The following is a 25,626-nucleotide window of genomic DNA, read 5'->3' as shown; positions in this document are numbered from 1 at the left end:
CATTCTGTAGTACTTTCAGCCATTCTCAAGTACATCTGTAAATACTCAATTACATCATACCATCCTCAAGTACATCCTACCCTCCTCAAGTATATCTTACCTTTTTCAAGTTCATCCTAGAATCCTCAAATACATCCTAGAATCCTCAAGTACATCCTATCATCTTCAAGTATATTCTAGCATCATCAAGTATACGCCTACCATCCTCAGGTACATCCTACAATACTCATGTACATCCTAAATTTCTCAAGTACATCCTACAATCCTCAAGTACATCCCTCCATATTTAAGTGAATCCTCCCATACTTAACTACATCCTACCAACCTTTAGTACATCCCACATACTTTCTACCATCTTCAAGTACATCCTACAATCCTCAAGTACATCCTACCATCCTCATGTACATCATACACTCTCCAAATACATCCTACCATCCTCAAGTACATCCTACCTTACACAAGTACGTCCTTTCTCAAAATATACTTTAATGTTAAAATGTAATAATTTGACAAATTGAATATAATAACGATGTTTTGAGTACTTTGTCAAGGGTAGAAATGTCCACTTATATATAATAAGCTGACTGAAAAATTCTGTATAATTATTATATTTATATTAAATATGATGTTTTATTTAAATGTCTCCTGTTTGATTTATATTTTTTTTATTTTTTAGGATTTCAGTGCAAATCATGTAATGACATCATGTGTGATCATGTCGCAATACTTGTGTTGATAATGTTGCTGCTGATTATGTTTATCTTGTGTGATGTTGCCAGACACATATGATGTGGTGGTGACCACTGGCAGCTTGGCTGAGAACCATATGCCTGTTCAATCCATCGATGAATTTATCCGGATCTCCAAGCCAGGTGAGAAGCCTTAAACTGTATTCCCAACCCACCCAATAACCATTACATAATACAGTGTCAGTGTCAGATAATAAATAAATAGTTGCAGTACCACAACACTGAGATATCGCTCCTTGTTTGTAATTTTTTATCGCCTTTACGTGACCGTAAGGCGGATAAAGTTCACTGTCCATCTACGGTGTTTCATTAATTTTATGTGAAATGATTGATAACTGTGGATAAATCTTTCATATGCGCCCACTTCACCTCGGGGCTCCCTGAGTGGGTTATACCTCAGGGGCTCCCTGAGTGTGACTAGACACCAGGGCTCACTGATTGGGTTCTAGACATCAGGGCTCATTGAGGGTGGTCACACACCAGGGTTCACTGAGTGGGACTAGACATCAGGGCTCACTGAGTGGGACTAGACATCAGGGCTCACTGAGTGGGACTAGACATCAGGGCTCACTGAGTGGGACTAGACACCAGTGCTCACATGAGTGGGACTAGACACCAGTGCTCACATGAGTGGGACTAGACACCAGTGCTCACTGAGTGGGACTAGACACCAGTGCTCACATGAGTGGGACTAGACACCAGTGCTTACATGAGTGGGACTAGACACCAGTGCTTACTGAGTGGGACTAGACACCAGTGCTCACTGAGTGGGACTAGACACCAGTGCTCACTGAGTGGGACTAGACATCAGTGCTCACTGAGTGGAGACTAGACATCAGGGCTCACTGAGTGAGACTACACACCAGTGCTCACTGAGTGGGACTACACACCAGTGCTCACTGAGTGGGACTACACACCAGTGCTCACTGAGTAGGACTACACACCAGTGCTCACTGAGTGGGACTAGACATCAGGGCTCACTGAGTGGGACTAGACATCAGGGTTCACTGAGTGGGACTACACACCAGTCCTCACTGAGTGGGACTACACACCAGTGCTCACTGAGTGGGACTACACACCAGTGCTCACTGAGTGGGACTACACACCAGTGCTCACTGAGTGGGACTACACACCAGTGTTCACTGAGTGGGACTAGACATCAGGATTCACTGAGTGGAACTACACCTCAGGATTCAGTGAGTGCAAACAGACATTAGAGCTCCCTGAGTGGCGCTATTCATCAGGGTTTTGTGTGTGTGTGTATGGGACTACACATCAGGGCTCCCTAAGGATGCTTATTGTTACGTGGACCATCATGCTCCGAATATTAACCACTGCTCTGTGCAGGGCGCCTTATGGCGCTGGATCGAGGCTGCACAGAGCGCCATAAGGCGATCTTAGGCATATTTTTAGGATTCAAAACTAGCACATGGAATCTTGGGTAACGAGATAGAGGCATCAGGCCTCCAGTGAGCCTCCGACATTTTTTTCTATTCCCAGCAAGCCCCACAGCAGTGTGGAGTCTCAGTTTCAAAGTAGCAACCATGTCTGACTCATCAGATATGGAAATACAGGACATATTGTTTGATGATGACCATATCAGTGATACTGAAGACTAGAAAAAAGACCTAACACAGGCGTCGGACACTAGTGATACAGACATTGAACTGGACAATGTGGGAGAGTGTGGGCACAGCCCGGCCTGCCGCACCGAACTGGGTCAACACCAGTGTTGGTACCATCCTCCTAGTAAAGTGCGACTAGAACCGCGCGCACCACCTGCGCAGGTGAGCCCAAAGGGTTCACCTGCACAGGTAGCTAGTCGCACGGTGTTTTGGGTGGTTCCCAGGGTGTTTGGCACGTGTCGGTGCATGGCGTGTGGGTGCACAGGGCCTTTGACCGAGGGTTGTGTTGGAGTGGGGGCGGGAGGCTATGTGGTTGTATGTGGTCATGAAGGGAGAGTAAAGGAAGAGGAGGAGAAAAGGAGAGGAATAGTAGTAGATGAATATGTATGAGTAAGTGCCATAGAGTTAATCCTGTGTGTAGATAGATAGATGGGAGTATGTAGGTTATGTAGAGGAGGGAGGGGCCCCCCTACCTGGCAAGGATATGTTGAGGAGGGAGGAGGTCCCACCCCCCTGAGAGGGCAGGAGATCAGGCTCTTAAGATGGGTAAGGGGTGGGAGAAGTAGGGGAAAGGGAAGGGAACAGGTGGCGGCGGCTTTGACTGATAGCGCGGGTCTCTGTTTTATGTAGTATAAATATTTCTTACCAATTCTTTGCCTGTGGTGGGGGTCTCCAATATCTTCATGTTGCAGTCAAGAGGTGTACACGGATGGAGGTCACAGTAACAAATGAGGGTGTGAATTTACCCATACTGTTTTTGTAATCAGGGTGGGTGGGGCATCCCTCTCCCTCCACTCCCTGACTTTCTAGAGTGGTAAGAAGCAGGACCACATACCGCCACATAGACCTGAGAAGTGTCACCACATGGCACATGGATGAGTGCAGAAGTCAATGTTTTGAACCGTTCTCCTCTTGAAGAGTGAGACGCATCTGCCGGAAATGACAGCAATACGGTGCACCATACTCACTCCTGTCACAGCTCTCTCTGCCACATAGCAGCAGCGGCACATAGGCCATGAGGCAGCCCACATACCTCAATATAGGAGAACTGTACTGGTGTGTGGTCTTTGATGCCCCGCGCGTTAAAGTGGTGTTATATGTCGCACCCTCCCACCACCCCCCTCCCGTGCAGGTGACAGTTATCGATTCCCCACTTCAGATTTTCCCAGGCTGGCATAAACGAGGTAAACACACACACACACATATATATATATATATATATATATATATATATATATATATATATATATATATATATATATATTATTAAATATGACCGAAAAAGTAAGATTAATAATTCTAACACGAATTTTCTCAATCTTTCGTACATTTCTTTTCACTGTTGGAGGTAATTCAAAAATCAATTCTGCAAAATTCATTTTTATTTCTAGTCTGACGCGACACTTGAGCGCGTTTCGTGAAACTTATTACATTTTCAAAGACTTTAGTTAACAAATACACAACTCAATAGAACTTACACATCTCCGATTTTGTTTATATCTACATTTGAGTGAGGTGGATGGGGTGAGGTGGTATTTAATAAGGTATTAATTTCATCAACACAAGCCAGAACATGAAACAATGGGTATTGAATAGAAGTGATTGTAGAAAGCCTATTGGTCCATATTTCTTGATGCTTCTATATTGGAGCAGAGTCTTGAGGTGGGTAGAATAAAGTTGTGCATTAATTGGCTGTTGATTGCTGGTGTTGACTTCTTGATGTGTAATGCCTCGCAAACGTCAAGCCGCCTGCTATCGCTGTATCTATCGATGATTTCTGTGTTGTTTACTAGGATTTCTCTGGCGATGGTTTGGTTGTGGGAAGAGATTATATGTTCCTTAATGGAGCCCTGTTGCTTATGCATCGTTAAACGCCTAGAAAGAGATGTTGTTGTCTTGCCTATATACTGGTTTTTTGGAGCTTACAGTCCCCAAGAGGGCATTTGAAGGCATAGACGACGTTAGTCTCTTTTAAAGCGTTCTGTTTTGTGTCTGGAGAGTTTCTCATGAGTAGGCTGGCCGTTTTTCTGGTTTTATAGTAAATCGTCAGTTGTATCCTCTGATTTTTGTCTGTAGGGATAACGTTTCTATTAACAATATCTTTCAGGACCCTTTCCTCCGTTTTATGAGCTGTGGAAAAGAAGTTCCTGTAAAATAGTCTAATAGGGGGTATAGGTGTTGTGTTAGTTGTCTCTTCAGAGGTTGCATGGCGTTTCACTTTCCTTCTTATGATGTCTTCGACGAAACCATTGGAGAAGCCGTTGTTGACTAGGACCTGCCTTACCCTACAGAGTTCTTCGTCGACTTGCTTCCATTCTGAGCTGTGGCTGAGAGCACGGTCGACATATGCGTTAACAACACTCCTCTTGTACCTATCTGGGCAGTCGCTTTTGGCATCTAGGCACATTCCTATGTTCGTTTCCTTAGTGTAGACTGCAGTGTGGAAACCTCCGCTCTTTTCCATGACTGTTACATCTAGAAAGGGCAGCTTCCCATCCTTTTCCATCTCGTAAGTGAAACGCAGCACGGAACTCCGCTCAAATGCCTCCTTCAACTCCTGCAGATGTCTGACATCAGGTACCTGTGTAAAAATGTCGTCAACATACCTGCAGTATATGGCCGGTTTCATGTTCATGTCGACTAAGACTTTTTGCTCGATGGTACCCATGTAGAAGTTTGCAAACAGGACACCTAGGGGAGAACCCATGGCGACCCCATCTACTTGCTTATACATGTGCCCATCCGGGCTCAAGAAGAGTGCCTCTTTAGTACAAGCTTGGAGTAGTTTCCTTAGGATATTTTCTGGTATGTCAAGAGGAGTACATGCTGGATCACGATACACTCTGTCGGCTATCATCCCGATTGTCTCGTCCACTGGTACGTTAGTGAACAGCGATTCTACGTCCAACGAGGCTCTTATCCCTGTGGCCCGTGTGCCCCACAGTAAGTCAACAAATTCCTTTGGAGACTTCAGGCTGAAAGCGCAAGGAACATAAGGAGTCAGCAGGCCGTTAAGTCGCTTCGCCAGTCTGTACGTGGGTGTGGGTATCTGGCTAATGATTGGCCGAAGTGGGTTTCCAGGCTTGTGTGTCTTGACATTTCCATACGCATATCCAGGTTTATATTCCCCAATGATCTTTGGCAGGTGGAGTCCGGATTTCTTGGCGTTCACAGTTTCGATTAGTTTGTTGACCTTTGCTTTCAATTCGGCTGTAGTGTCCTTCGTTACCCTTTGGAACTTAGTTTGGTCAGAGAGTATGACGTTCATTTTCGCCAGATATTCGTCTTTTTTAAGAATGACATATATTGGCGACTTGTCACCTCTCCTGACAACTATCTCCTTGTTCTCACGAAGGCTTTTAGCTGCCGCTTTGAGCTCGGGGGACAGTATGGTGCTTCTGTAATTGCCTCGATTCTTTCCTCCTTCTGCAATAAGTTCTGCTTGTAAGGTATCTTTGGTAGTGACCTTCTTTTGTGTCTCGAGGTTGAATATGTCGTCCAACAGAATTTCCAACTCTACTTTCCGGGCCATCTCACTCGGTCTGGACATAACGTGACAGTTTATGCCCAGATTTAGGAGAGTGACTTGGTCCTCAGTGAGGTTAATTCCTGCAAGGTTCAGGAAGCCATCTCTTGGTCGTGGAATTGCCATAGGTCCTCCATATAATGTTGTTAGTTTCTTGATAATCCTTGTTTCAGTGCTGAGGTGATGTCGGTCTGTGAGGATGTCGAGGTGTTGTTCAATGCGGGTACGGATACTTTCGTCGATGTTGCTATTTCTCCACTCGTTTGTAGCATGAAGTAGTTGCGTTTTGTTGTCTTTGATTTCATTCTCTGCCTTGTATATCTGATCACGAATCAGATCCTGGCGATATTTTATCGTAAAGGCTTGATTCCTTGCTGCTGGGTCGTGCGCTTTAATATTAGTATATTTTGGTAGCAGTCTTTCCTGTAGACATATATTATTAAATATGACCGAAAAAGTAAGATTAATAATTCTAACACGAATTTTCTCAATCTTTCGTACATTTCTTTTCACTGTTGGAGGTAATTCAAAAATCAATTCTCCAAAATTCATTTTTATTTCTAGTCTGACGCGACACTTGAGCGCGTTTCGTAAAACTTATTACATTTTCAAAGACTTTAGCTAACAAATACACAACTGAATAGAACTTACACCATCGAGCAAAAAGTCTTAGTCGACATGAACATGAAACCGGCCATATACTGCAGGTATGTTGACGACATTTTTACACAGGTACCTGATGTCAGACATCTGCAGGAGTTGAAGGAGGCATTTGAGCGGAGTTCCGTGCTGCGTTTCACTTACGAGATGGAAAAGGATGGGAAGCTGCCCTTTCTAGATGTAACAGTCATGGAAAAGAGCGGAGGTTTCCACACTGCAGTCTACACTAAGGAAACGAACATAGGAATGTGCCTAGATGCCAAAAGCGACTGCCCAGATAGGTACAAGAGGAGTGTTGTTAACGCATATGTCGACCGTGCTCTCAGCCACAGCTCAGAATGGAAGCAAGTCGATGAAGAACTCTGTAGGGTAAGGCAGGTCCTAGTCAACAACGGCTTCTCCAATGGTTTCGTCGAAGACATCATAAGAAGGAAAGTGAAACGCCATGCAACCTCTGAAGAGACAACCAACACAACACCTATACCCCCCTATTAGGCTATTTTACAGGAACTTCTTTTCCACAGCTCATAAAACGGAGGAAAGGGTCCTGAAAGATATTGTTAATAGAAACGTTATCCCTACAGACAAAAATCAGAGGATACAACTGACGATTTACTATAAAACCAGAAAAACGGCCAGCCTACTCATGAGAAACTCTCCAGACACAAAACAGAACGCTTTAAAAGAGACTAACGTCGTCTATGCCTTCAAATGCCCTCTTGGGGACTGTAAGCTCCAAAAAACCCAGTATATAGGCAAGACAACAACATCTCTTTCTAGGCGTTTAACGATGCATAAGCAACAGGGCTCCATTAAGGAACATATAATCTCTTCCCACAACCAAACCATCACCAGAGAAATCCTAGTAAACAACACAGAAATCATCGATAGATACAGCGATAGCAGGCGGCTTGACGTTTGCGAGGCATTACACATCAAGAAGTCAACACCAGCAATCAACAGCCAATTAATGCACAACTTTATTCTACCCACCTCAAGACTCCGCTCCAATATAGAAGCATCAAGAAATATGGACCAATAGGCTTTCTACAATCACTTCTATTCAATACCCATTGTTTCATGTTCTGGCTTGTGTTGATGAAATTAATACCTTATTAAATACCACCTCACCCCATCCACCTCACTCAAATGTAGATATAAACAAAATCGGAGATGTGTAAGTTCTATTCAGTTGTGTATTTGTTAAGTAAAGTCTTTGAAAATGTAATAAGTTTCACGAAACGCGCTCAAGTGTCGCGTCAGACTAGAAATAAAAATGAATTTTGGAGAATTGATTTTTGAATTACCTCCAACAGTGAAAAGAAATATACGAAAGATTGAGAAAATTCGTGTTAGAATTATTAATCTTACTTTTTCGGTCATATTTAATAATATATGTCTACAGGAAAGACTGCTACCAAAATATACTAATTACATATATATATATATATATATATATATATATATATATATATATATATATATATATATATATATATATATATATAATTAGTATATTTTGGTAGCAGTCTTTCCTGTAGACATATATTATTAAATATGACCGAAAAAGTAAGATTAATAATTCTAACACGAATTTTCTCAATCTTTCGTACGTTTCTTTTCACTGTTGGAGGTAATTCAAAAATCAATTCTCCAAAATTCATTTTTATTTCTAGTCTAACGCGACACTTGAACGCGTTTTGTAACAACTTATTACATTTTCAAAGACTTTAGTTTACACACACACAACTATAACCTGCAAACAGATTTCTTACTATGCTACAATTCAAACGGTTTTTCATTTTATATACCTGCATTTGGGTGAGGTGATATGTTACAACAGTTTTGGATGAAGTGAAAACAAACTTTCAACACAAGATAGAACACGAAATATTGGGTAATACTGGATAAAGTTAAAAGGGGAAGAATGGAAGTAAATGCAAAGGGCCTATTGGACCATATTTCTTGATGCTTCTATATTGGTGAGGAGTCTTGAAGTGGGTAGAATATAGTTATGAAATAATTGGCTGTTGATTGCTGGTGTTGACTTCTTAATGTGTAGTGCCTCGCAGATATCAAGCCGCCTGCTTTCGCTGTATATATCGATGATTTCCGTGTTTTTTGTTAAGACTTCTCAGGTGATGGTCTGGTTGTGGGAAGAGATTATATGTTCCTTAATGGAGCCCTGTTGCATAAGCATATATATGCAACAGCCCTGTTGCATAAGCAACAGGGCTACAGCAACAGCATCATGAGCAACAGGGCTCAAGTCGAGGACATTCTCATCGACTTGAGAATGGTCCAGGACGGACCGAAACGTCGTCGTCCCTTCAACTTCTAGTGTGTGGTCTGGTCAATATATATATATATATATATGTCGTACCTAGTAGCCAGAACGCACTTCTCAGCCTACTATGCAAGGCCCGATTTGCCTAATAAGCCAAGTTTTCCTGAATTAATATATTTTCTCTAATTTTTTTCTTATGAAATGATAAAGCTATCTATTTCATTATTTATGACGTCAATTTTTTTTTATTGGAGTTAAAATTAACGTAGATATACGACCGAACCTAACCAACCCTACCTAACCTAACCTAACCTATCTTTATAGGTTAGGTTAGGTTAGGTACCAGAAAAAGTTAGGTTAGGTTAGGTTAGGTGGGTTAGGTAGTCGAAAAACAATTAATTCATGAAAACTTGGCCTATTGGGCAAATCGGGCCTTGCATAGTAGGCTGAGAAGTGCGTTCTGGCTATTAGGTACGACATATATATATATATATATATATATATATATATATATATATATATATATATATGTATATATATATATGTCGTACCTAATAGCCAGAACGCACTTTTTGGCCTACTATGCAAGGCCCGATTTGCCTAATAAGCCAAGTTTTCCTGAATTATTATTTTTTCTCTAATTTTTTTCTTTTGAAATGATAAAGCTTCCCATTTCATTATGTATGAGGTCAACTTTTTTTTATTGGAGATAAAATTAACGTAGATATATGACCGAACCTAACCAACCCTACCTAACCTAACCTAACCTATCTTTATAGGTTAGGTTAGGTTAGGTAGCCGAAAAAGTTAGGTTAGGTTAGGTTAGGTAGGTTAGGTAGCCGAAAAACAATTAATTCATGAAAACTTGGCTTATTAGGCAAATCGGGCCTTGCATAGTAGGCTGAGAAGTGCGTTCTGGCTATTAGGTACGACATATATATATATATATATATATATATATATATATATATATATATATATATATATATATATATATATATATATATATGTGTCTTTGTATTCATATCAAATGAAGTTTATAGCCTGAGGTAGAGATCTTTTTTGAGTCTCGCTTATAATTTTGCTTGGACTCTGAGTAACGAACCTCCTCGTAGCATTGAGTGTGTCATTGTTCTTTCTCAAAGGTGAGCCATGACCTCAACATACAAATTCCAAATGCAGGCCTGGGCGGAGAGAGAGCCTTTGTGGGCGGCTCCCCTCTTAGGAGTTAGACACATAACTGGGGGTAAATGAGGTAATACCGCTCACCCAACCCATGCTCCAGCAGGCCCCCCACCCCTCTCCCTCTACACCTAGTACTCAAGTCTGTTTACTTTCCCCCTCAGAGGTTAAGGGGGGCTTACATGCATGTCTCTAAGTAAACTCAGTCAAAGTCAGTAGGTTAGCGTTTAATGAATTTTCTTCTATCTATCAAAATACTGCCCCCATTTAGCATCACTCAGTAAACTCAGTCAAACAAAGTCTGTAGGTTAGCGTTTACTGAATGAGGGAACCATTTTTAAAAGATGTCTACCTCTCTATCTCTCTCTCAGTGGTGTATCTCTCTCTCTCTCAGTGGATCGGAGATCTGCTAAGAGGGTTGACATTAGTTCATGTCTTAAAACACCCGTTCCTTTCCAATGACCCGTGAGCTCTCTCCCATAGGTGAGCCATCTTCCCCACATACAAAGTCCAACCATTTTTTTTTATCTTAAAGGTGACTACCAGTCTTCAATTTTCTTATAACAAATCCTACATGCTTTTCTCTCTCTCTATTCGTCAAAGTCAGTAGGTAGCCGTTTACTGAATGAATGAGGGAAACATTTTTAGTGGGGTTTGAGGTGTAGTGAGATGGGCGAGGTCGGCAAACACATCGCTGTCTGACCTCCGCTATACCTCAAACGCGCCAATCATTCTCTCTCTCTCTCTCTCCCATAGGTGAGCAATGTTACCCACACAAATTCCAAGCATGCGCTGTTAGCAAGTAAGCATATATATGACTAATGTGGAAAAACGCAGACAGAAGGGGAGAGTCATTCATCCACTCCATCGAACCATCTTGTCATCCTAGTCAACCATCCAATCTGTAGAAAGGGTTTAGCTAGTACACAGATGGGGGAGTTATCTCCATTTCATCTCTCTTACCAAATAAATATTACTGTGTTCACCATTACACACATCTAGGGCGGTTGTTTGAGGTGTACTGAGATGAGCGAGGTATTTGGGTGACCTTACCCTTGTTACCTATCGTTCGTTACGGCTCGTGACCCTACAGCAGCCAAGCTTTAGTTACGTCTAGGGATACGAGAAAACTGCTGTTCTCAAGAGCGGGTCACCAGTATAACCCCTTGATAAGTAATGAGCACATAAATAAAAATCTTCCTTTAGGACTGAAGAATAGATGCAAAATATTATATAGATATATATTCAAGACAGTATAATATAAAAACACAGATGGTAAAGTTAACTTATACAACAAACCAAAGTATTGTCATTTCACTTAATATAATATAATAAAATATGGCACAACAAGAAGTAACAGACTTATCTCCCACATGTTACTCCTCCTGGTTCCCCGAAGCTACTGAACTCACGCTCTGTCGCCACCCACATTCTCACCTCCCGTCTGCCTCATCCCAGGATGAGGGATGGAAACTAAAGACTTTTTAATATTTAAAACTAATTGAACAACCACTTGTTCTCAAAACACATAAGAATGTAAATTACAGATAATAGTTACTTACAAAATATATAAGTACAATGCCACCTGTTTAATTACAGAAAATAAACAATTACCTAAACTAAATAAAAGTGACATCTGGAACTTCCAAACTGAACAGGTCCAGCTTTCCCGTATCAGACAGGTACTAGACGTGTGCAACGCAACCGCGCTCCTGTCTCCACTAACGCTGCCACACCACACGATAATTTACAACCCAATATGTGTACATATACAGGCAATGATATAATGGAACATAAAAGTTTTTTTAAATTTATATACGTATTCTGCTAGGAGTACGTAACACTTCCACCTCCAAGAAAAAAAATGCAATAGATTGAAGATCAATGGCATTTTTTCAAAGGAAAATGTATGACACTTGAGATTTATGGTAGTAATTACACCAAACATGTGAAAGTAATTAGAACACATTTCTGGACAAAAATGAAAACACGCCATATATAGTCTTACAGGAAACTCAGAAATTTCAGTCTTATGACTATGTTCTACATATGTGTCACTGGAGTATGCAAATTTATCTCTCCAAGGTACTATCTCATTTATTTCACTTTGTTTCTGATCATATTTCACACTCCTATCTACATTATTATTATTAGCATGAATAGAATTGTCAATAAAGGTAGCTGCTTTCACACAGTTATCATGGCAATTTAGCTTTTCATATGTTTCTACTATTTCTCCAAGATCAGTTCCATTTTTCCATGTGATTCCTTTTCCACATGGTGAATTTTTCCAAAACAGACTCCATTTTCCATTTCTCCCCTTTTCTGGAGCTGAACTGCTTAAGTGAAGCTGACTGGATGTTGAGTAGATTTGGGACTTCTCCTGGGTATGCTCTGACACAGACATCTGCTCTTCATCACTCTGGATCCTCTGTGGAACACATACTCTCGCCCAATGGATACTAAAATTAGAGAAATTAGCATTAAACCTCACAATTATGCATAAAACTTTCCCATTCATAGAACCTTCCGAAACACAAGACACCGACTTAGCACACCGTTGACCTTCAAACCAAGAAATACAACCCAAGATAAGTGCAAAGACTACCTGATCGAACTGACTCAGATGATCCATAAGGAACACAGAAATCAATTGCCTCATAACTCTGTCATAACGATCAGTGAAAGAAAACAGGCATATGCCTAGGCACCATATCTCAATCATAACTCTCAAGACAAGTTCACACCTCCTGATGGTGAACTTGAACACAACACACACTATCATCAACCGTCTAGTCTTCCAAAAGACTAAATAAATCATGCCGAAAACTTTACAACCCTCACCATCACTTCCCAAGTGATTTACGTCTGATGACAACCAATCAACCAAGAGGTTTAAGGGTCTTAACATCTTGAAGATGCACAGCAGATTACCTGAGAAATGCCCAAGGACAATCTGAAACCCTTCACAATGATTAACACTAGGTAGGATAACCTTTTCCTCCAACTTGAAATACACACCTGGAGCCTCAAACATCTGCTCCCCAGTATGATTTAATCCTTCACCCACAATATGACTCTGAAAGTCAACACCACACTTAAGTGGAACATACACTTTTATCACTCGTGCATCAAAATAACCTGGATCTGAATATAGAGACACTGCTCTAGCATGACTCACCACTTCCTCAGAACTGGATGCACAACCTACTTGAGTAAACTCTCTCTGCTCAACCACAAGGCTTGACAAAGATGTCCCACAGTCCATTACTTCACAAGAAAATGGCTCCTGCAGAATAAAAGTAGATTTCAACATCCTACACACACTCTGACTCAATGTACCCAATGAGAAATACTTACTCCACATGGAATAAGAATCACAACTCCGCAACTTAGATCCAATTGCTACTTTACCACTCTCAATGATTTTGCCAAAATTTCCTCCCATGACTTCTGGAGCTGCTTGGAGTACTGTCTGCTCACAATCAATAATATCACTACCAAGCTGGGTCACATCCTCACAGACAACTGAAGAGGGAGGGTCAATGGGTCTCCATCTACTCAACAGAAGCTGATCCTCTGGCTGCTTTCCCACACTCTCCAAAACTGGATCTACAGTACAGACTGTCTCCTTGCTTCTCTCTGAAATCTTAGGGTCAGTTCTACTCAATGCACATAAATTAAGGGAATCTGAAACGAGCGGGCAAGTAACAGGTAGTTTGACCTCCTCCCCTATTATATCACCTTGACTAGGGTGAGGCGGGGCCTCTACAACAGACTTACTCTCGACAACTGATTCTAAACTTGGAGTGAGCGGGAATACTTCTGCCAACCCGACATCTGGTCCTAAACCATTCACTTGGCTGGAATACAATAGAGTCGTGGCTTTTAAGTTTCTCTCAACTCCTGGCACAAAGTTCGTAGTGAGCGGGCAAGACAATGGTACATGGACATCCTTTCCCAATTTATTGGAATAAAGCAGAGTCATAGTATCAGGCTTACTCTCAACAACTAAATCGGCTACACAGGAATCTGGAACAACCACATCCCACTTCTCCACTGAAGGGGTACTGGTTACTGGAACAAATGCTTGAGTAACATCAGAACTGACAACTGGATTTATAATAGTACTGACATCAGCACAGGTAGAATGGACAAAACCATCTTCTACAACAGGTTCATTCATAGAACTAACTTCAGCACAGGCAGAATAAACATGGTCTGCAACTGGCTGTTTACACAAACGGGGATCAATCTCACCCACAACATGATTTATGGCCACATCATTACCCAATATAACATCCACACCTGGGATGGGCAACTGTGTACTAACACCCACAGTGCATAAACTAGGTGTAATGGTGGATCTGAAATTAATGTCTATTAGAGGTACAGTTTTACATCCTGCAACACTCTGAAGAACAACAAACTTTCCAGTATCTCTCTTTTCAACATCAGAAAGAATACTGGATGAAATTATGGTTTGGGAAGCACCTGTATCACGAAGAATAACCACTGGCTTCCACTTCCCATTAATACACAAAACTTCACCTGAAGACATATATGGTGAATACTGTTTCACCCAATTGGGGTTTACAGTTACATGTTTATTAGTAAGTTTATTTTGCACACCTCTGCAATAAATGAGACCAGTTAGTCGTAACTCAGGGTGCAATATAAAACATGAATTAATTCCATGGCCTTTTCTCTTACAATGGGACCAGAACCTTACAGTGGACACACTGGTAGAACCAACTGTAGGTTTAGAAATAACCTTATTATTATTTGACATTCCTGACAAGGAAGTAGCAGGGTTAGGTTTTGTAAGAGGAGAGCTCATGGGAGTAACTGAAGCACTAGGACGGGATGGATTCTGATAAGGAGTTCGGGGAGCATTATAATTTACTCTACGACTAGGCTTAGGTGAAGTGGCCGTAAACTGGGCCCTAGTCAACAACTCATGCTCATCCGCGAGCTTTGACAGCTCATAAATGTCTGTTACATTCTTTTGTTCTGCCATAAAAGTAGACAACTGGTCTGGGAGACATGACAATACTTCTTCCATTATAAGAAGATTCTTTAGAGCATCAAAGTCAGTGACTGAAAGTGACTTTAACCATCTGTTGCAAAAATTCGTCTTCTGACGAGTAAAATCTGCTATTGTCTGATCACTTATCCTCCTTAGATTCCTAAACTTTTGCCTGTGTGCCTCTGGATTTAACTGATAAGCATTTAAGATGCTTTTCTTTACAAATTCGTAATCAAAACTATGAGCGTCAGGTAGGGATGTAAAAACCTCCTGACTACGCCCCTTAAATTGAGACTGCATAATGGCTACCCACTGATCCCTTGGCCAGTTCATACTGATGGCAATTTTATAAAAATGTGCAAAGAAAACCTCAGGATCCTCCTCATTGAACTTTGGTAACTCTATATACTTATGCGTCCTGATGGGATTATTATCACTATTTATTGAAACATTACTAGTATTTCCATGCCCAGCTGCCATACGCTGTGTTTCAAGCCTGAAGTTAGTGTCAGCCATTTGTTGTTGAATCTCTAATTGTTGCCTTTTTGTGGATTCTATTTGCAACTGTGCCTCAATTTCTAAACGTCTAGTCTCAAGCTCCCTCTGCTGAGCTTCAGCCTCTAATATTTGCTGTTGCTGTTGATCTTCAATCTCTCTTTGACGAGCTTCAGCCTCTAATATTTTCTGTTGCTGTTGAGCTTCAATCTCTCTTTGACGAGCTTCAACCTCTAATATTTTCTGTTCTTTTTGAGCTTCAAGTTCTAATATTCTCTGTTCTTTTTGAGCTTCAAGCTTAGCATTGGCTATTTGCGCTTCTAACTCAAGACGCTTTAACGTCATCTGATCACTCGACTCCTCTTTTAACTCTTCTAGAATTTCTTCATCTAACTCTCCATTCTCAACAAAATGTGTCACAATGACTTTCAATATTTGGGCTTTAACCATTCTATTGTTGGCTGTCAAATCCAACTGATTTGCCATTTGTATTAACTCAGTCTTTTTAAGGCTCTGAATCCCTTCAAAGTCTGGGTGAGCCACCAACGCTGCAACTTTCTCCTCCATCGTTACTAACGCTTGGCACTTGATTCACAACAATAATTAAAAACAATGGCACTGCACTACACTTCACTGTAAAATTGTCACCACACTGAAAATTCGCTTGGCCTCACTGCACAAACAAAATATATAGGATGACTTACCTCAAAATCGTGAAACGTTGTTACTTGACACACAGGAAGGCTTGCTTGGCACATGGAATAGTTCTTATAAAACACACAGACACTTAACACACTGGTACCTAGGAAGGCAAGGTTAGATTAGCATAGTTAAGATTAAGTGGGAACAATATATCCCGGACAGGCCCCCATAACTCTTTGTTACCTATCGTTCGTTACGGCTCGTGACCCTACAGCAGCCAAGCTTTAGTTACGTCTAGGGATACGAGAAAACTTCTGTTCTCAAGAGCGGGTCACCAGTATAACCCCTTGATAAGTAATGAGCACATAAATAAAACTCTTCCTTTAGGACTGAAGAATAGATGCAAAATATTATATAGATATATATTCAAGACAGTATAATATAAAAACACAGATGGTAAAGTTAACTTATACAACAAAGCAAAGTATTGTCATTTCACTTAATATAATATAATAAAATATGGCACAACAAGAAGTAACAGACTTATCTCCCACATGTTACTCCTCCTGGTTCCCCGAAGCTACTGAACTCACGCTCTGTCGCCACCCACATTCTCACCTCCCGTCTGCCTCATCCCAGGATGAGGGATGGAAACTAAAGACTTTTTAATATTTAAAACTAATTGAACAACCACTTGTTCTCAAAACACATAAGAATGCAAATTACAGATAATAGTTACTTACAAAATATATAAGTACAATGCCACCTGTTTAATTACAGAAAATAAACAATTACCTAAACTAAATAAAAGTGACATCTGGAACTTCCAAACTGAACAGGTCCAGCTTTCCCGTATCTGACAGGTACTAGACGTGTGCAACGCAACCGCGCTCCTGTCTCCACTAACGCTGCCACACCACACGATAATTTACAACCCAATATGTGTACATATACAGGCAATGATATAATGGAACATAAAAGTTTTTTTAAATTTATATACGTATTCTGCTAGGAGTACGTAACAACCTTCACCCCCATCCACCCACACCACAACCCCCCACCCCAGCCCAAACCATCAAGCATCACTTCACTCTTCCCAGACCGGATGTTCAATGCAAAGCCTTTAGTAGTAGTATTATTTCTGTTCATATGTAGAGTAGTGACCCAGTTCACAAACACACAGATGCCATCCCAATCCACACGTGCTCACCAGAGGACATACCACGCTGGAAGACAGAAGAGTTTGGGGAGACGTGATCACTACCTACAAACTCTAATATTTTTTGTTAACTGTGTGATTACCACATATACCTTACGAATCTTAGTCTAGATATTATTATTATTATTATTATTATTATTATTATTATTACTATATTTTAAAACCATCCCTCAGTAACTCAGTAAGTCAAACAGCAACAGTGGACTGAAGACTCTAATATGTTATGGGATAGACTGCTTCTCTCTCGAGTTGAGCCATTAATGAAATACCCGGCTTCAATTTGGTAGAACATAGGATCTACAGTTTCGTCAAGTTGACCTTATGCCATTAGCACTTTATGATAGTTTAGTTCACTTATTATGCACCCCATACCCATCTTGCGGGCGGTATTGGAAAGGGTTACAGAGGCACATAATGGGCTCAAGGACTGAACACCACAATTCATTTAGCTAAGCAAGTTACAATCTTAATGAGCTAGTTACAAAATTCAATATAAGTCGGCGCATCGACAATGGGTTCGAGATCGACCGCCCTCGACCCACCACAAGTACAGTTTCTAAATTAAGCAGTGTCAATTTCACTTTGCCTCAGATCTACAGGATCTTGGTGAAGTTCTCGGTGTACTGCTGCTCTCAGATTGCTCATTGACAGTCCAAGGTTACACTCAACGACTCCTCCTTTAAAGGCAGATTCTTTGGCTAACTTATCAGCTCTATCATGCATTCGGAGGCCAACATGAGATGGAGACCACATGAAATGGACTCTGTTACCATCGTTAATAATTTTGTTGTATTTTGTGTCTAGCTTCGGACACGATCATGTTACAGTTATGTCTTAAAGAGTTGAGAGCATTTAAGGATGATAAGGAGTCACTTACAATTAATGTATCAAGTTTGGAGACTTGTACACATTTCAGTGCAAGGAGCAAGGCAAATAGTTCAGTCTGAAGGGTAGAGGCCCAGTTGTTTATACGGACTCCCCATTCAAAGTACAAGCCATCGCCCATTGTCAGAACAACTGCACTTCCAGCTGCACCCGTGGTGCGGTGTAGGGAACCATCAGTGTATATGATTTGAGAGAGAGAGTGCTCTGTGGACAGAGCATCAATATGGCTTAAGGCGTTGAGCTTTGCCTCAAGACACAGCTTGGGCTCATCTCTAATTTGCTTCTTGGGTGGAAAGGGTGTAATCTCCCACGGTGCAGGAAAGTGCTGTTGTTGTTTCTCTTGGTGCAAATCATGAACCTGATACATTCTGAGTCGAGTTCCAGTTTTTTGTTATCCATTTGGAACAATGCTGATCTTCAATAAAGAAATTCTGGAGGGCTTCTATACAAGGGTTAGGATGAGTTAGCCTAAGCATTTTTTTATACCAATTTGACATAAGTTCCTTTCTCATACTAAGTATCTTTGTGGTACGAGACCACCCAAGGCTTTTCCTCAAGGCTTCGTTCTGCAATTTTTCAAACCCTCCAAGCTTTCTTACAGACATCAAACAAGCAGAGGTGCAGCATAATCCACTAAACATCTGATGTATGCAAGGTACATCATTTTGACAATTCTGACACCGACCCGCCTTAGCAAGAGGACTATGGGCAACAGTAGCCCCAGCGAAAACGTAGACTTTTAATATCGTAGCAAGACAATGACACAGAATGTTCACCACTCTTAATATTTTTATTCAAGCACTGATAACATAGCATAATTTGAGATTTTTTCTCATTTCATATCGCGTGTGTAGATTTAGTTTAAACAAAAAGTGAAACACGGGAACATGAACTAATAGGGTTGAGATAGGAGGAAAGACTGCGGAAGATAAAAGAGCTGAGGAGACATGTTCGCTACCTACATTTCTTCATGTGAGTTCATTTTAGTTTAATTTTTTCAATCGTAAAATAAAATACTACTGTCATAAACCTTGTATTGGGTGGCTCAGACATTCAGTTTGCAACTCAGTGTTTACTGAACGTGGAAATCACTTCATGTGTAATTATTTAGTTTAGTTTAAAGTTTGCCAATCTTAAAATATTACTATCAACAACAACAACGTATTGGGTGTCTTAGACATTCAGTTTACAACTCAGTAAGTGTTTACTGAACGTGGGAATCACTTCGTGTGTGGTCATTTTTGTTTAGTTTTAAGTATTTCCATCGTAAAATAAAATACTACTTGCATCAGCCCTGTATTGGGTGGCTCAGACATTCAGTTTACAACTCAGTAAATGTTCACTGAACGTGGAAAATCACTTCATGTGTGCTCATTTACTTTAGTTTAAAGTTTCCCAATCTTAAAATATTACTATCATCATCAACCATGTATTGGGTGACTTAGACATTCAGTTTACAACTCAGTAAGTGTTTACTGAACGTGGGAATCACTTCATGTGGGTTCATTTCTGTTTAGTTTAAAGCTTTTCCATCTTAAATTAAATACAACCATCATCACCCATGCATTGGGTTTCTGAGTCATTCAGTTATCATCATCTCAGCAAGTGTTTACTGAATGGGGAAATCACTTCTCGCGAGTTCATTTTTAGTTTAGTTTAAAGTTTTCCATCGTAAAATAAAATACTACTAACATCAACCATGTATTGGGGTCTCAGGCATTCGGTTAACCGCTCAGTAAGTGCTTACTGAACATCGAAATCATTTCATGTGAGCCCATTTTTAGTTGAACCCGTCTCCACTCCAAACCGGACCGGAGGTCCGAGTCTGGACCTACAGTCCTGACTGGTTTGGAGTGGAGAAGCAAAATTATAAGTGAGATTAAAAAAAGATCTCTACCTCGGGCTATAAACTTTATTTGATATAAATACAGAGACATTATATATATATATATATATATATATATATATATATATATATATATATATATATATATATATATATTATGCATATATATATATATATATATAAATATATATATATAAATATATATATAATGTGTTTACCTCGTTTATGCCAGCCTGGGAAAATCTGAAGTGGGGAATTAATAACTGTCACCTGCACGGGAGGGGGGTGGTGGGAGGATGCGACATATAACACCACTTGGGGGCATATCAAAACGCAAATTACAAATGTTCCGATTTTTTTGAAAATTTATTCATGGAATGGGTATAGAAGGGGCTGCCACGAGTCCAAGTTTCAGCATCACACCCTAAATAGAAATGGAGAAAGGAAATACAGAACGTATTATGCAACGAATTTTCAACATTTTCAAAAAATTTCAGGGAACACATGTGTCAACTAAAATCATTTCTATAACACTCAGATGTTAAAATTAGCATATAATAAAGGATTGATGTGAGCAGTTTTATCAAAGAAGTGTTTAGTGCAATAATATAATTATTCAAAGTTACCCTTCCAAAAATATGCAGTATATGATTATAAATTTTTATAAAATCAACAAATGGACTTTTGACTAAAATGTCTACATAGGGCTGTAGAAGCACAAACTCTACATATTAGGAGTAATTTGCATGTAAATTGATTAATAAATGAAAGCTGTGAAACACCTTGAAGTTGTAAATTACTTACCTGAGTAAAATAAGATCAAAGTTCGGCCACCTGTAGCTGAGTTTGACATCGACCTATTTCGTTCATAATTGGCACCCTTGCAGATAGGCATCCATTGAGCAAGGTATGCAAGTTCCAGGCAGATCCCCTGATAACAAACGAAAAAAAAAAATTGAAAAAAATTGTAAAAATATATATATATATATATATATATATATATATATATATATATATATATATATATATATATATATATATATATATTCTATTTTATTTTATTTTTTATTCTATTTTATTTCTATTTTACACAGAAGACAATGTCCAACATAATAGGCCAATTACACTGGATTAATCTTTGTGTTTAGATAGGAGCTGCCTCGTATGGGCCAATAAGCCTTCTGCAGTTACCCCTATGTATATATATATGCGAACAAGCCTGAATGGTCCCCAGGACAATATGCAACTGAAAACTCACACCCCAGAAGTGACTCGAACCCATACTCCCAGAAGCAACGCAACTGGTATGTACAAGACGCCTTAATCCACTTGACCATCACGACCGGACATAATGAGGGACCATTCAGGCTTGTTCGCATTTGTGTTCCTCACGTGTGCCCCAAAGAATGAGGTGATTTGGTAAAATGCTATGCCCAAGATTACTATCCGAGTGCCGGCGGTGGGGTGGTTCAAATAGCCTCAGCTATCACCTCATTATGTCCGGTCGTGATGGTCAAGTGGATTAAGGCGTCTTGTACATACCAGTTGCATTGCTTCTGGGAGTATGGGTTCGAGTCACTTCTGGGGTGTGAGTTTTCAGTTATATATATATATATATATATATATATATATATATATATATATATATATATATATATATATATATATATATATATGTATCCTGCACATACATATTACAATTATTACAAAATACCAAATTATAACACTAAAACATACTAACCTATTGACATTGGTCCGAATTGTGGGTCCTCAAGGTGGCACTGCATTGGGCACTAGTAGGCACCTGCATGATTGCTGGATCACCTTCCTCAGGAGCCTGTCTCGGCTTGTTGGAGGGAGGGAGGTCTAGGAAGGTGTGTGAGGAGGGTCTAGGAGGGTTGAGGAAGGTGTGTGAGGAAGGTTGAGAAGGTGTGTGAGGAAGGTTGAGGTGGTGTGTGAGGAAGGTTGAGGTGTGTGAGGAAGGTTGAGGTGGTGTGTGAGGAAGGTTGAGGAGGTGTCGGTGCGCCACCATCTCTCACTGGATATTACTCTTCGCGCTAAAGCGGCTTTCTTTCACTGATAAAGACGGCGACCGAGTGCCAGATTTGTTGCTCTTATCTTCTGGCACTATCTCTTTATAAGAGTTTGTGCAGTAGACGCAACAATGCGCTATTCCAGGAACGTTAATGGAGCGCGCGTCAGAACAGTGCGCACTCTATCGGACACACGAGGTGACTGGGGGCTGGGAGCTCCCTATAGCCCAACAAGGGATGAGAAGGTTGCCAATGAGTGTATATTTACTCCTTATGCATACATCGATATTTACGACGTTATTACGAAAATTTTGACGTTTAGAACGTACGACGCAATACTCTTGGCGCGCCACAGCCGCGGGGCACCGGATTCTGCACAATTAAGCATGCAAATGTACCATAAATACTTTAATTTATATCATAACATTATCCGGTTTGCGCCAAAGTGTTGCTAGAACGTTGTAGTCTTTTTATAAATATTTCAGAAATATTAGATTTTTTTCCGAATTTTTGCGTTTGATATGCCCCCTTCGCGCGGGGCATTAAAGACCACACACCAGTACAGTTCTCCTACATTAAGGTATGTGGGCTGCCTCATGGCCTATGTGCCGCTGCTGCTATGTGGCAGAGAGAGCTGTGACAGGAGTGAGTATGGTGCACCGTATTGCTGTCATTTCCGGCAGATGCGTCTCACTCTTCAAGAGGAGAACGGTTCAAAACATTGACTTCTGCACTCATCCTTGTGCCATGTGGTGACACTTCTCAGGTCTATGTGGCGGTATGTGGTCCTGCTTCTTACCACTCTAGAAAGTCAGGGAGTGGAGGGAGAGGGATGCCCCACCCACCCTGATTACAAAAACAGTATGGGTAAATTCACACCCTCATTTGTTACTGTGACCTCCATCCGTGTACACCTCTTGCCTGCAACATGAAGATATTGGAGACCCCCACCACAGGCAAAGAATTGGTAAGAAATATTTACACTACATAAAACAGAGACCCGCGCTATCAGTCAAAGCCGCCGCCACCTGTTCCCTTCCCTTTCCCCTCCTTCTCCCACCCCTTACCCATCTTAAGAGCCTGATCTCCTGCCCTCTCAGGGGGGTGGGACCTCCTCCCTCCTCAACATATCCTTGCCAGGTAGGGGGGCCCCTCCCTCCTCTACATAACCTACATACTCCCATCTATCTATCTACACACAGGATTAACTCTATGGCACTTACTCATACATATTCATCTACTACTATTCCTCTCCTTTTCTCCTCCTCTTCCTTTACTCTCCCTTCATGACCACATACAACCACATAGCCTCCCGCCCCCACTCCAACACAACCCTCGGTCAAAGGCCCTGTGCACCCACACGCCATGCACCGACACGTGCCAAACACCCTGGGAACCCCCCAAAACACCGTGCGACTAGCTACCTGTGCATCACCTGTGCAGGTGAACCCTTTGGGCTCACCTGCGCAGGTGGTGCGAGCGGTTCTAGTCGCACTTTACTCTACTCCTAACACAGCGTCATATGACTTGGTGGCCCGTCCCCCTAACACAGCGTCACATGACAAGGTGGCCCGTCCCCCTAACACAGCGTCACATGACTAGGTGGCCCGTCCCCCTAACACAGCGTCACATGACTAGGTGGCCCGTCCCCCTAACACAGCCTCACATGACTGGGTGACCCGTCCCCCTAACACAGCATCACATGACTTGGTGACCCATCCTCCTAACAGAGCGTCACATGACTGGGTGACCCATCCCCCCTAACACAGCGTCACATAACTGGGTGACCCGCCCTCCTAACACAGCGTCACATGACTGGGTGACCCGCCCTCCTAACACAGCGTCACATGACTAGGTGGCCCGCCCTCCTAACACAGCGTCACATGACTGGGTGACCCGTCCTCCTAACACAGCGTCACATGACTGGGTGACCCGTCCTCCTAACACAGCGTCACATGACTGGGTGACCCGTCTTCCTAACACAGCGTCACATGACTGGGTGACCCGTCCTCCTAACACAGCGTCACATGACTGGGTGACCCGTCCTCCTAACACAGCGTCACATGACTGGGTGACCCGTCTTCCTAACACAGCATCACATGTTGATGTATACTCTGTTAAAACCAAAAATTGTTGTTAGAGAAAATGGAAGCGGCTCGCAATATTGACATATTATCTCGTTTTCTTTTTTGGGTCCTGTGGTAGGTTAGGATAAGACACCTCAGTATGACAGTTCCTTGACGTTGGGAACGCCCACAAGAACGGGCGGGACCACCACCCGAAATGATTGAGAATTGTTGGACAGCATCTTCCACACTCACCAGTGGTGGTGGACAACACCGTCCACGCTCACGAACACTGTCAGGCAGGTCTAGTGCGCAGCGCCTACTAGCACTGGGTATTGAAAGGCAACACCTTTTTTAGGTACTAATACTCATCCTGTCCCGCAGGTGGTCTGGTGATAATTGTGACGGATGTGAAGTACCTGACGACAGTGGAGGCTTACAAGGACAAGCTGGAGCCATACATGGAGCGCCTCGAACAACAGGGATTGTGGCACAAGGTAATATTTCCTCTAGTGTTGTTGTAGTTGTTGCTGGTTGAGGGCGACGACCTAGGGGTCAGAGGCGCCCCGGTTGCCCGGGACCCGGAATATCCTCAAATGTTGTGGTCTTATTAGGAACAAAATGTACCATTCGTGAAAGATGGCAAGACGTAAACAAGCTAAATACATTTTATTATTCTGCATATATATATATATATATATATATATATATATATATATATATATATATATATATATATATATATAATAAAATATATAGTGAGGGTACCACCACTGGTGCCAATGTGGGGACCCATAAGTAAGTAAGTAATTATCAAAAGAAGGCACCAAACCGGGAAGGCTATGTAGCACCATCAAATACGCAAAATAATCAGAGGGCGCTAAATATCACCAAGGATGCCAATACGAGAACAAAAACGCATAAGGCGAACGATATCAAAAGTATCCGAGTCACCAAGAATTCTATCGAGGGACAGGTGACCGCGAGGGGCGGTCGGAAAGCAAGACACACGCTCGTCCTGGAAGTCAGGACATTCAAGAAGGACATGCACGACCGTAAGAGGGACAATGCAACTAGGACAATAAGGAGCAGGGCGGCGCTCCATCAAGTGACCATGGGTTAAGCGAGTATGGCCAATACGCAACCTCGCTAGAGCTGTTTCCCACCGCCGGTTACGGTGGAAGGAGGACGGCCACGAGGAAACACAACATTTAAGAGTACGTAGCTTGTTACCAGTAACAGACAACCAAGAAGCCTGCCAACGGGTAAGGACTGAGGAATGGATAACCGGGTAAAAGTCGGAATACGGAATGCCTTTACGAGAGATGGGACAAGAGCGGACAGCTTCCTTAGCGGCAGCATCCGCACGCTCATTTAAAGAC

The 25,626-nt window shown here is 41.5% G+C and overlaps 1 protein-coding gene and 1 long non-coding RNA gene across 2 annotated transcripts in view; one reads left to right on the top strand and one right to left on the bottom strand.

Annotated features, from left to right (window-relative positions):
- Positions 1-608: 608 nt before the first annotated feature.
- LOC138367726 (methyltransferase-like protein 27) overlaps positions 609-25,626 on the top strand; it is a 37,161-nt gene continuing 12,143 nt past the window's right edge. The window contains exons 1-2 of the mRNA XM_069329677.1: positions 609-872; positions 24,629-24,741. Of these exons, the coding sequence (XP_069185778.1) occupies positions 770-872; positions 24,629-24,741 (216 nt within the window). The 5' untranslated portion in view covers positions 609-769. The remainder of the gene's footprint in view (positions 873-24,628; positions 24,742-25,626) is intronic.
- Positions 20,360-22,601, bottom strand: LOC138367725 (uncharacterized). Its single transcript, XR_011229418.1, has 3 exons — positions 21,887-22,601; positions 20,950-21,076; positions 20,360-20,569 (listed from the first exon to the last, which is right to left on the bottom strand). It is a non-coding gene; the product is annotated as an uncharacterized lncRNA (long non-coding RNA).

Source organism: Procambarus clarkii, chromosome 23, assembly GCF_040958095.1.
Source record: "Procambarus clarkii isolate CNS0578487 chromosome 23, FALCON_Pclarkii_2.0, whole genome shotgun sequence".
NCBI lineage: Eukaryota > Metazoa > Arthropoda > Malacostraca > Decapoda > Cambaridae > Procambarus > Procambarus clarkii.
The sequence above is the reverse complement of the archived record's forward strand: the minus strand, read 5'-3'. Positions and strand labels throughout refer to the sequence as shown.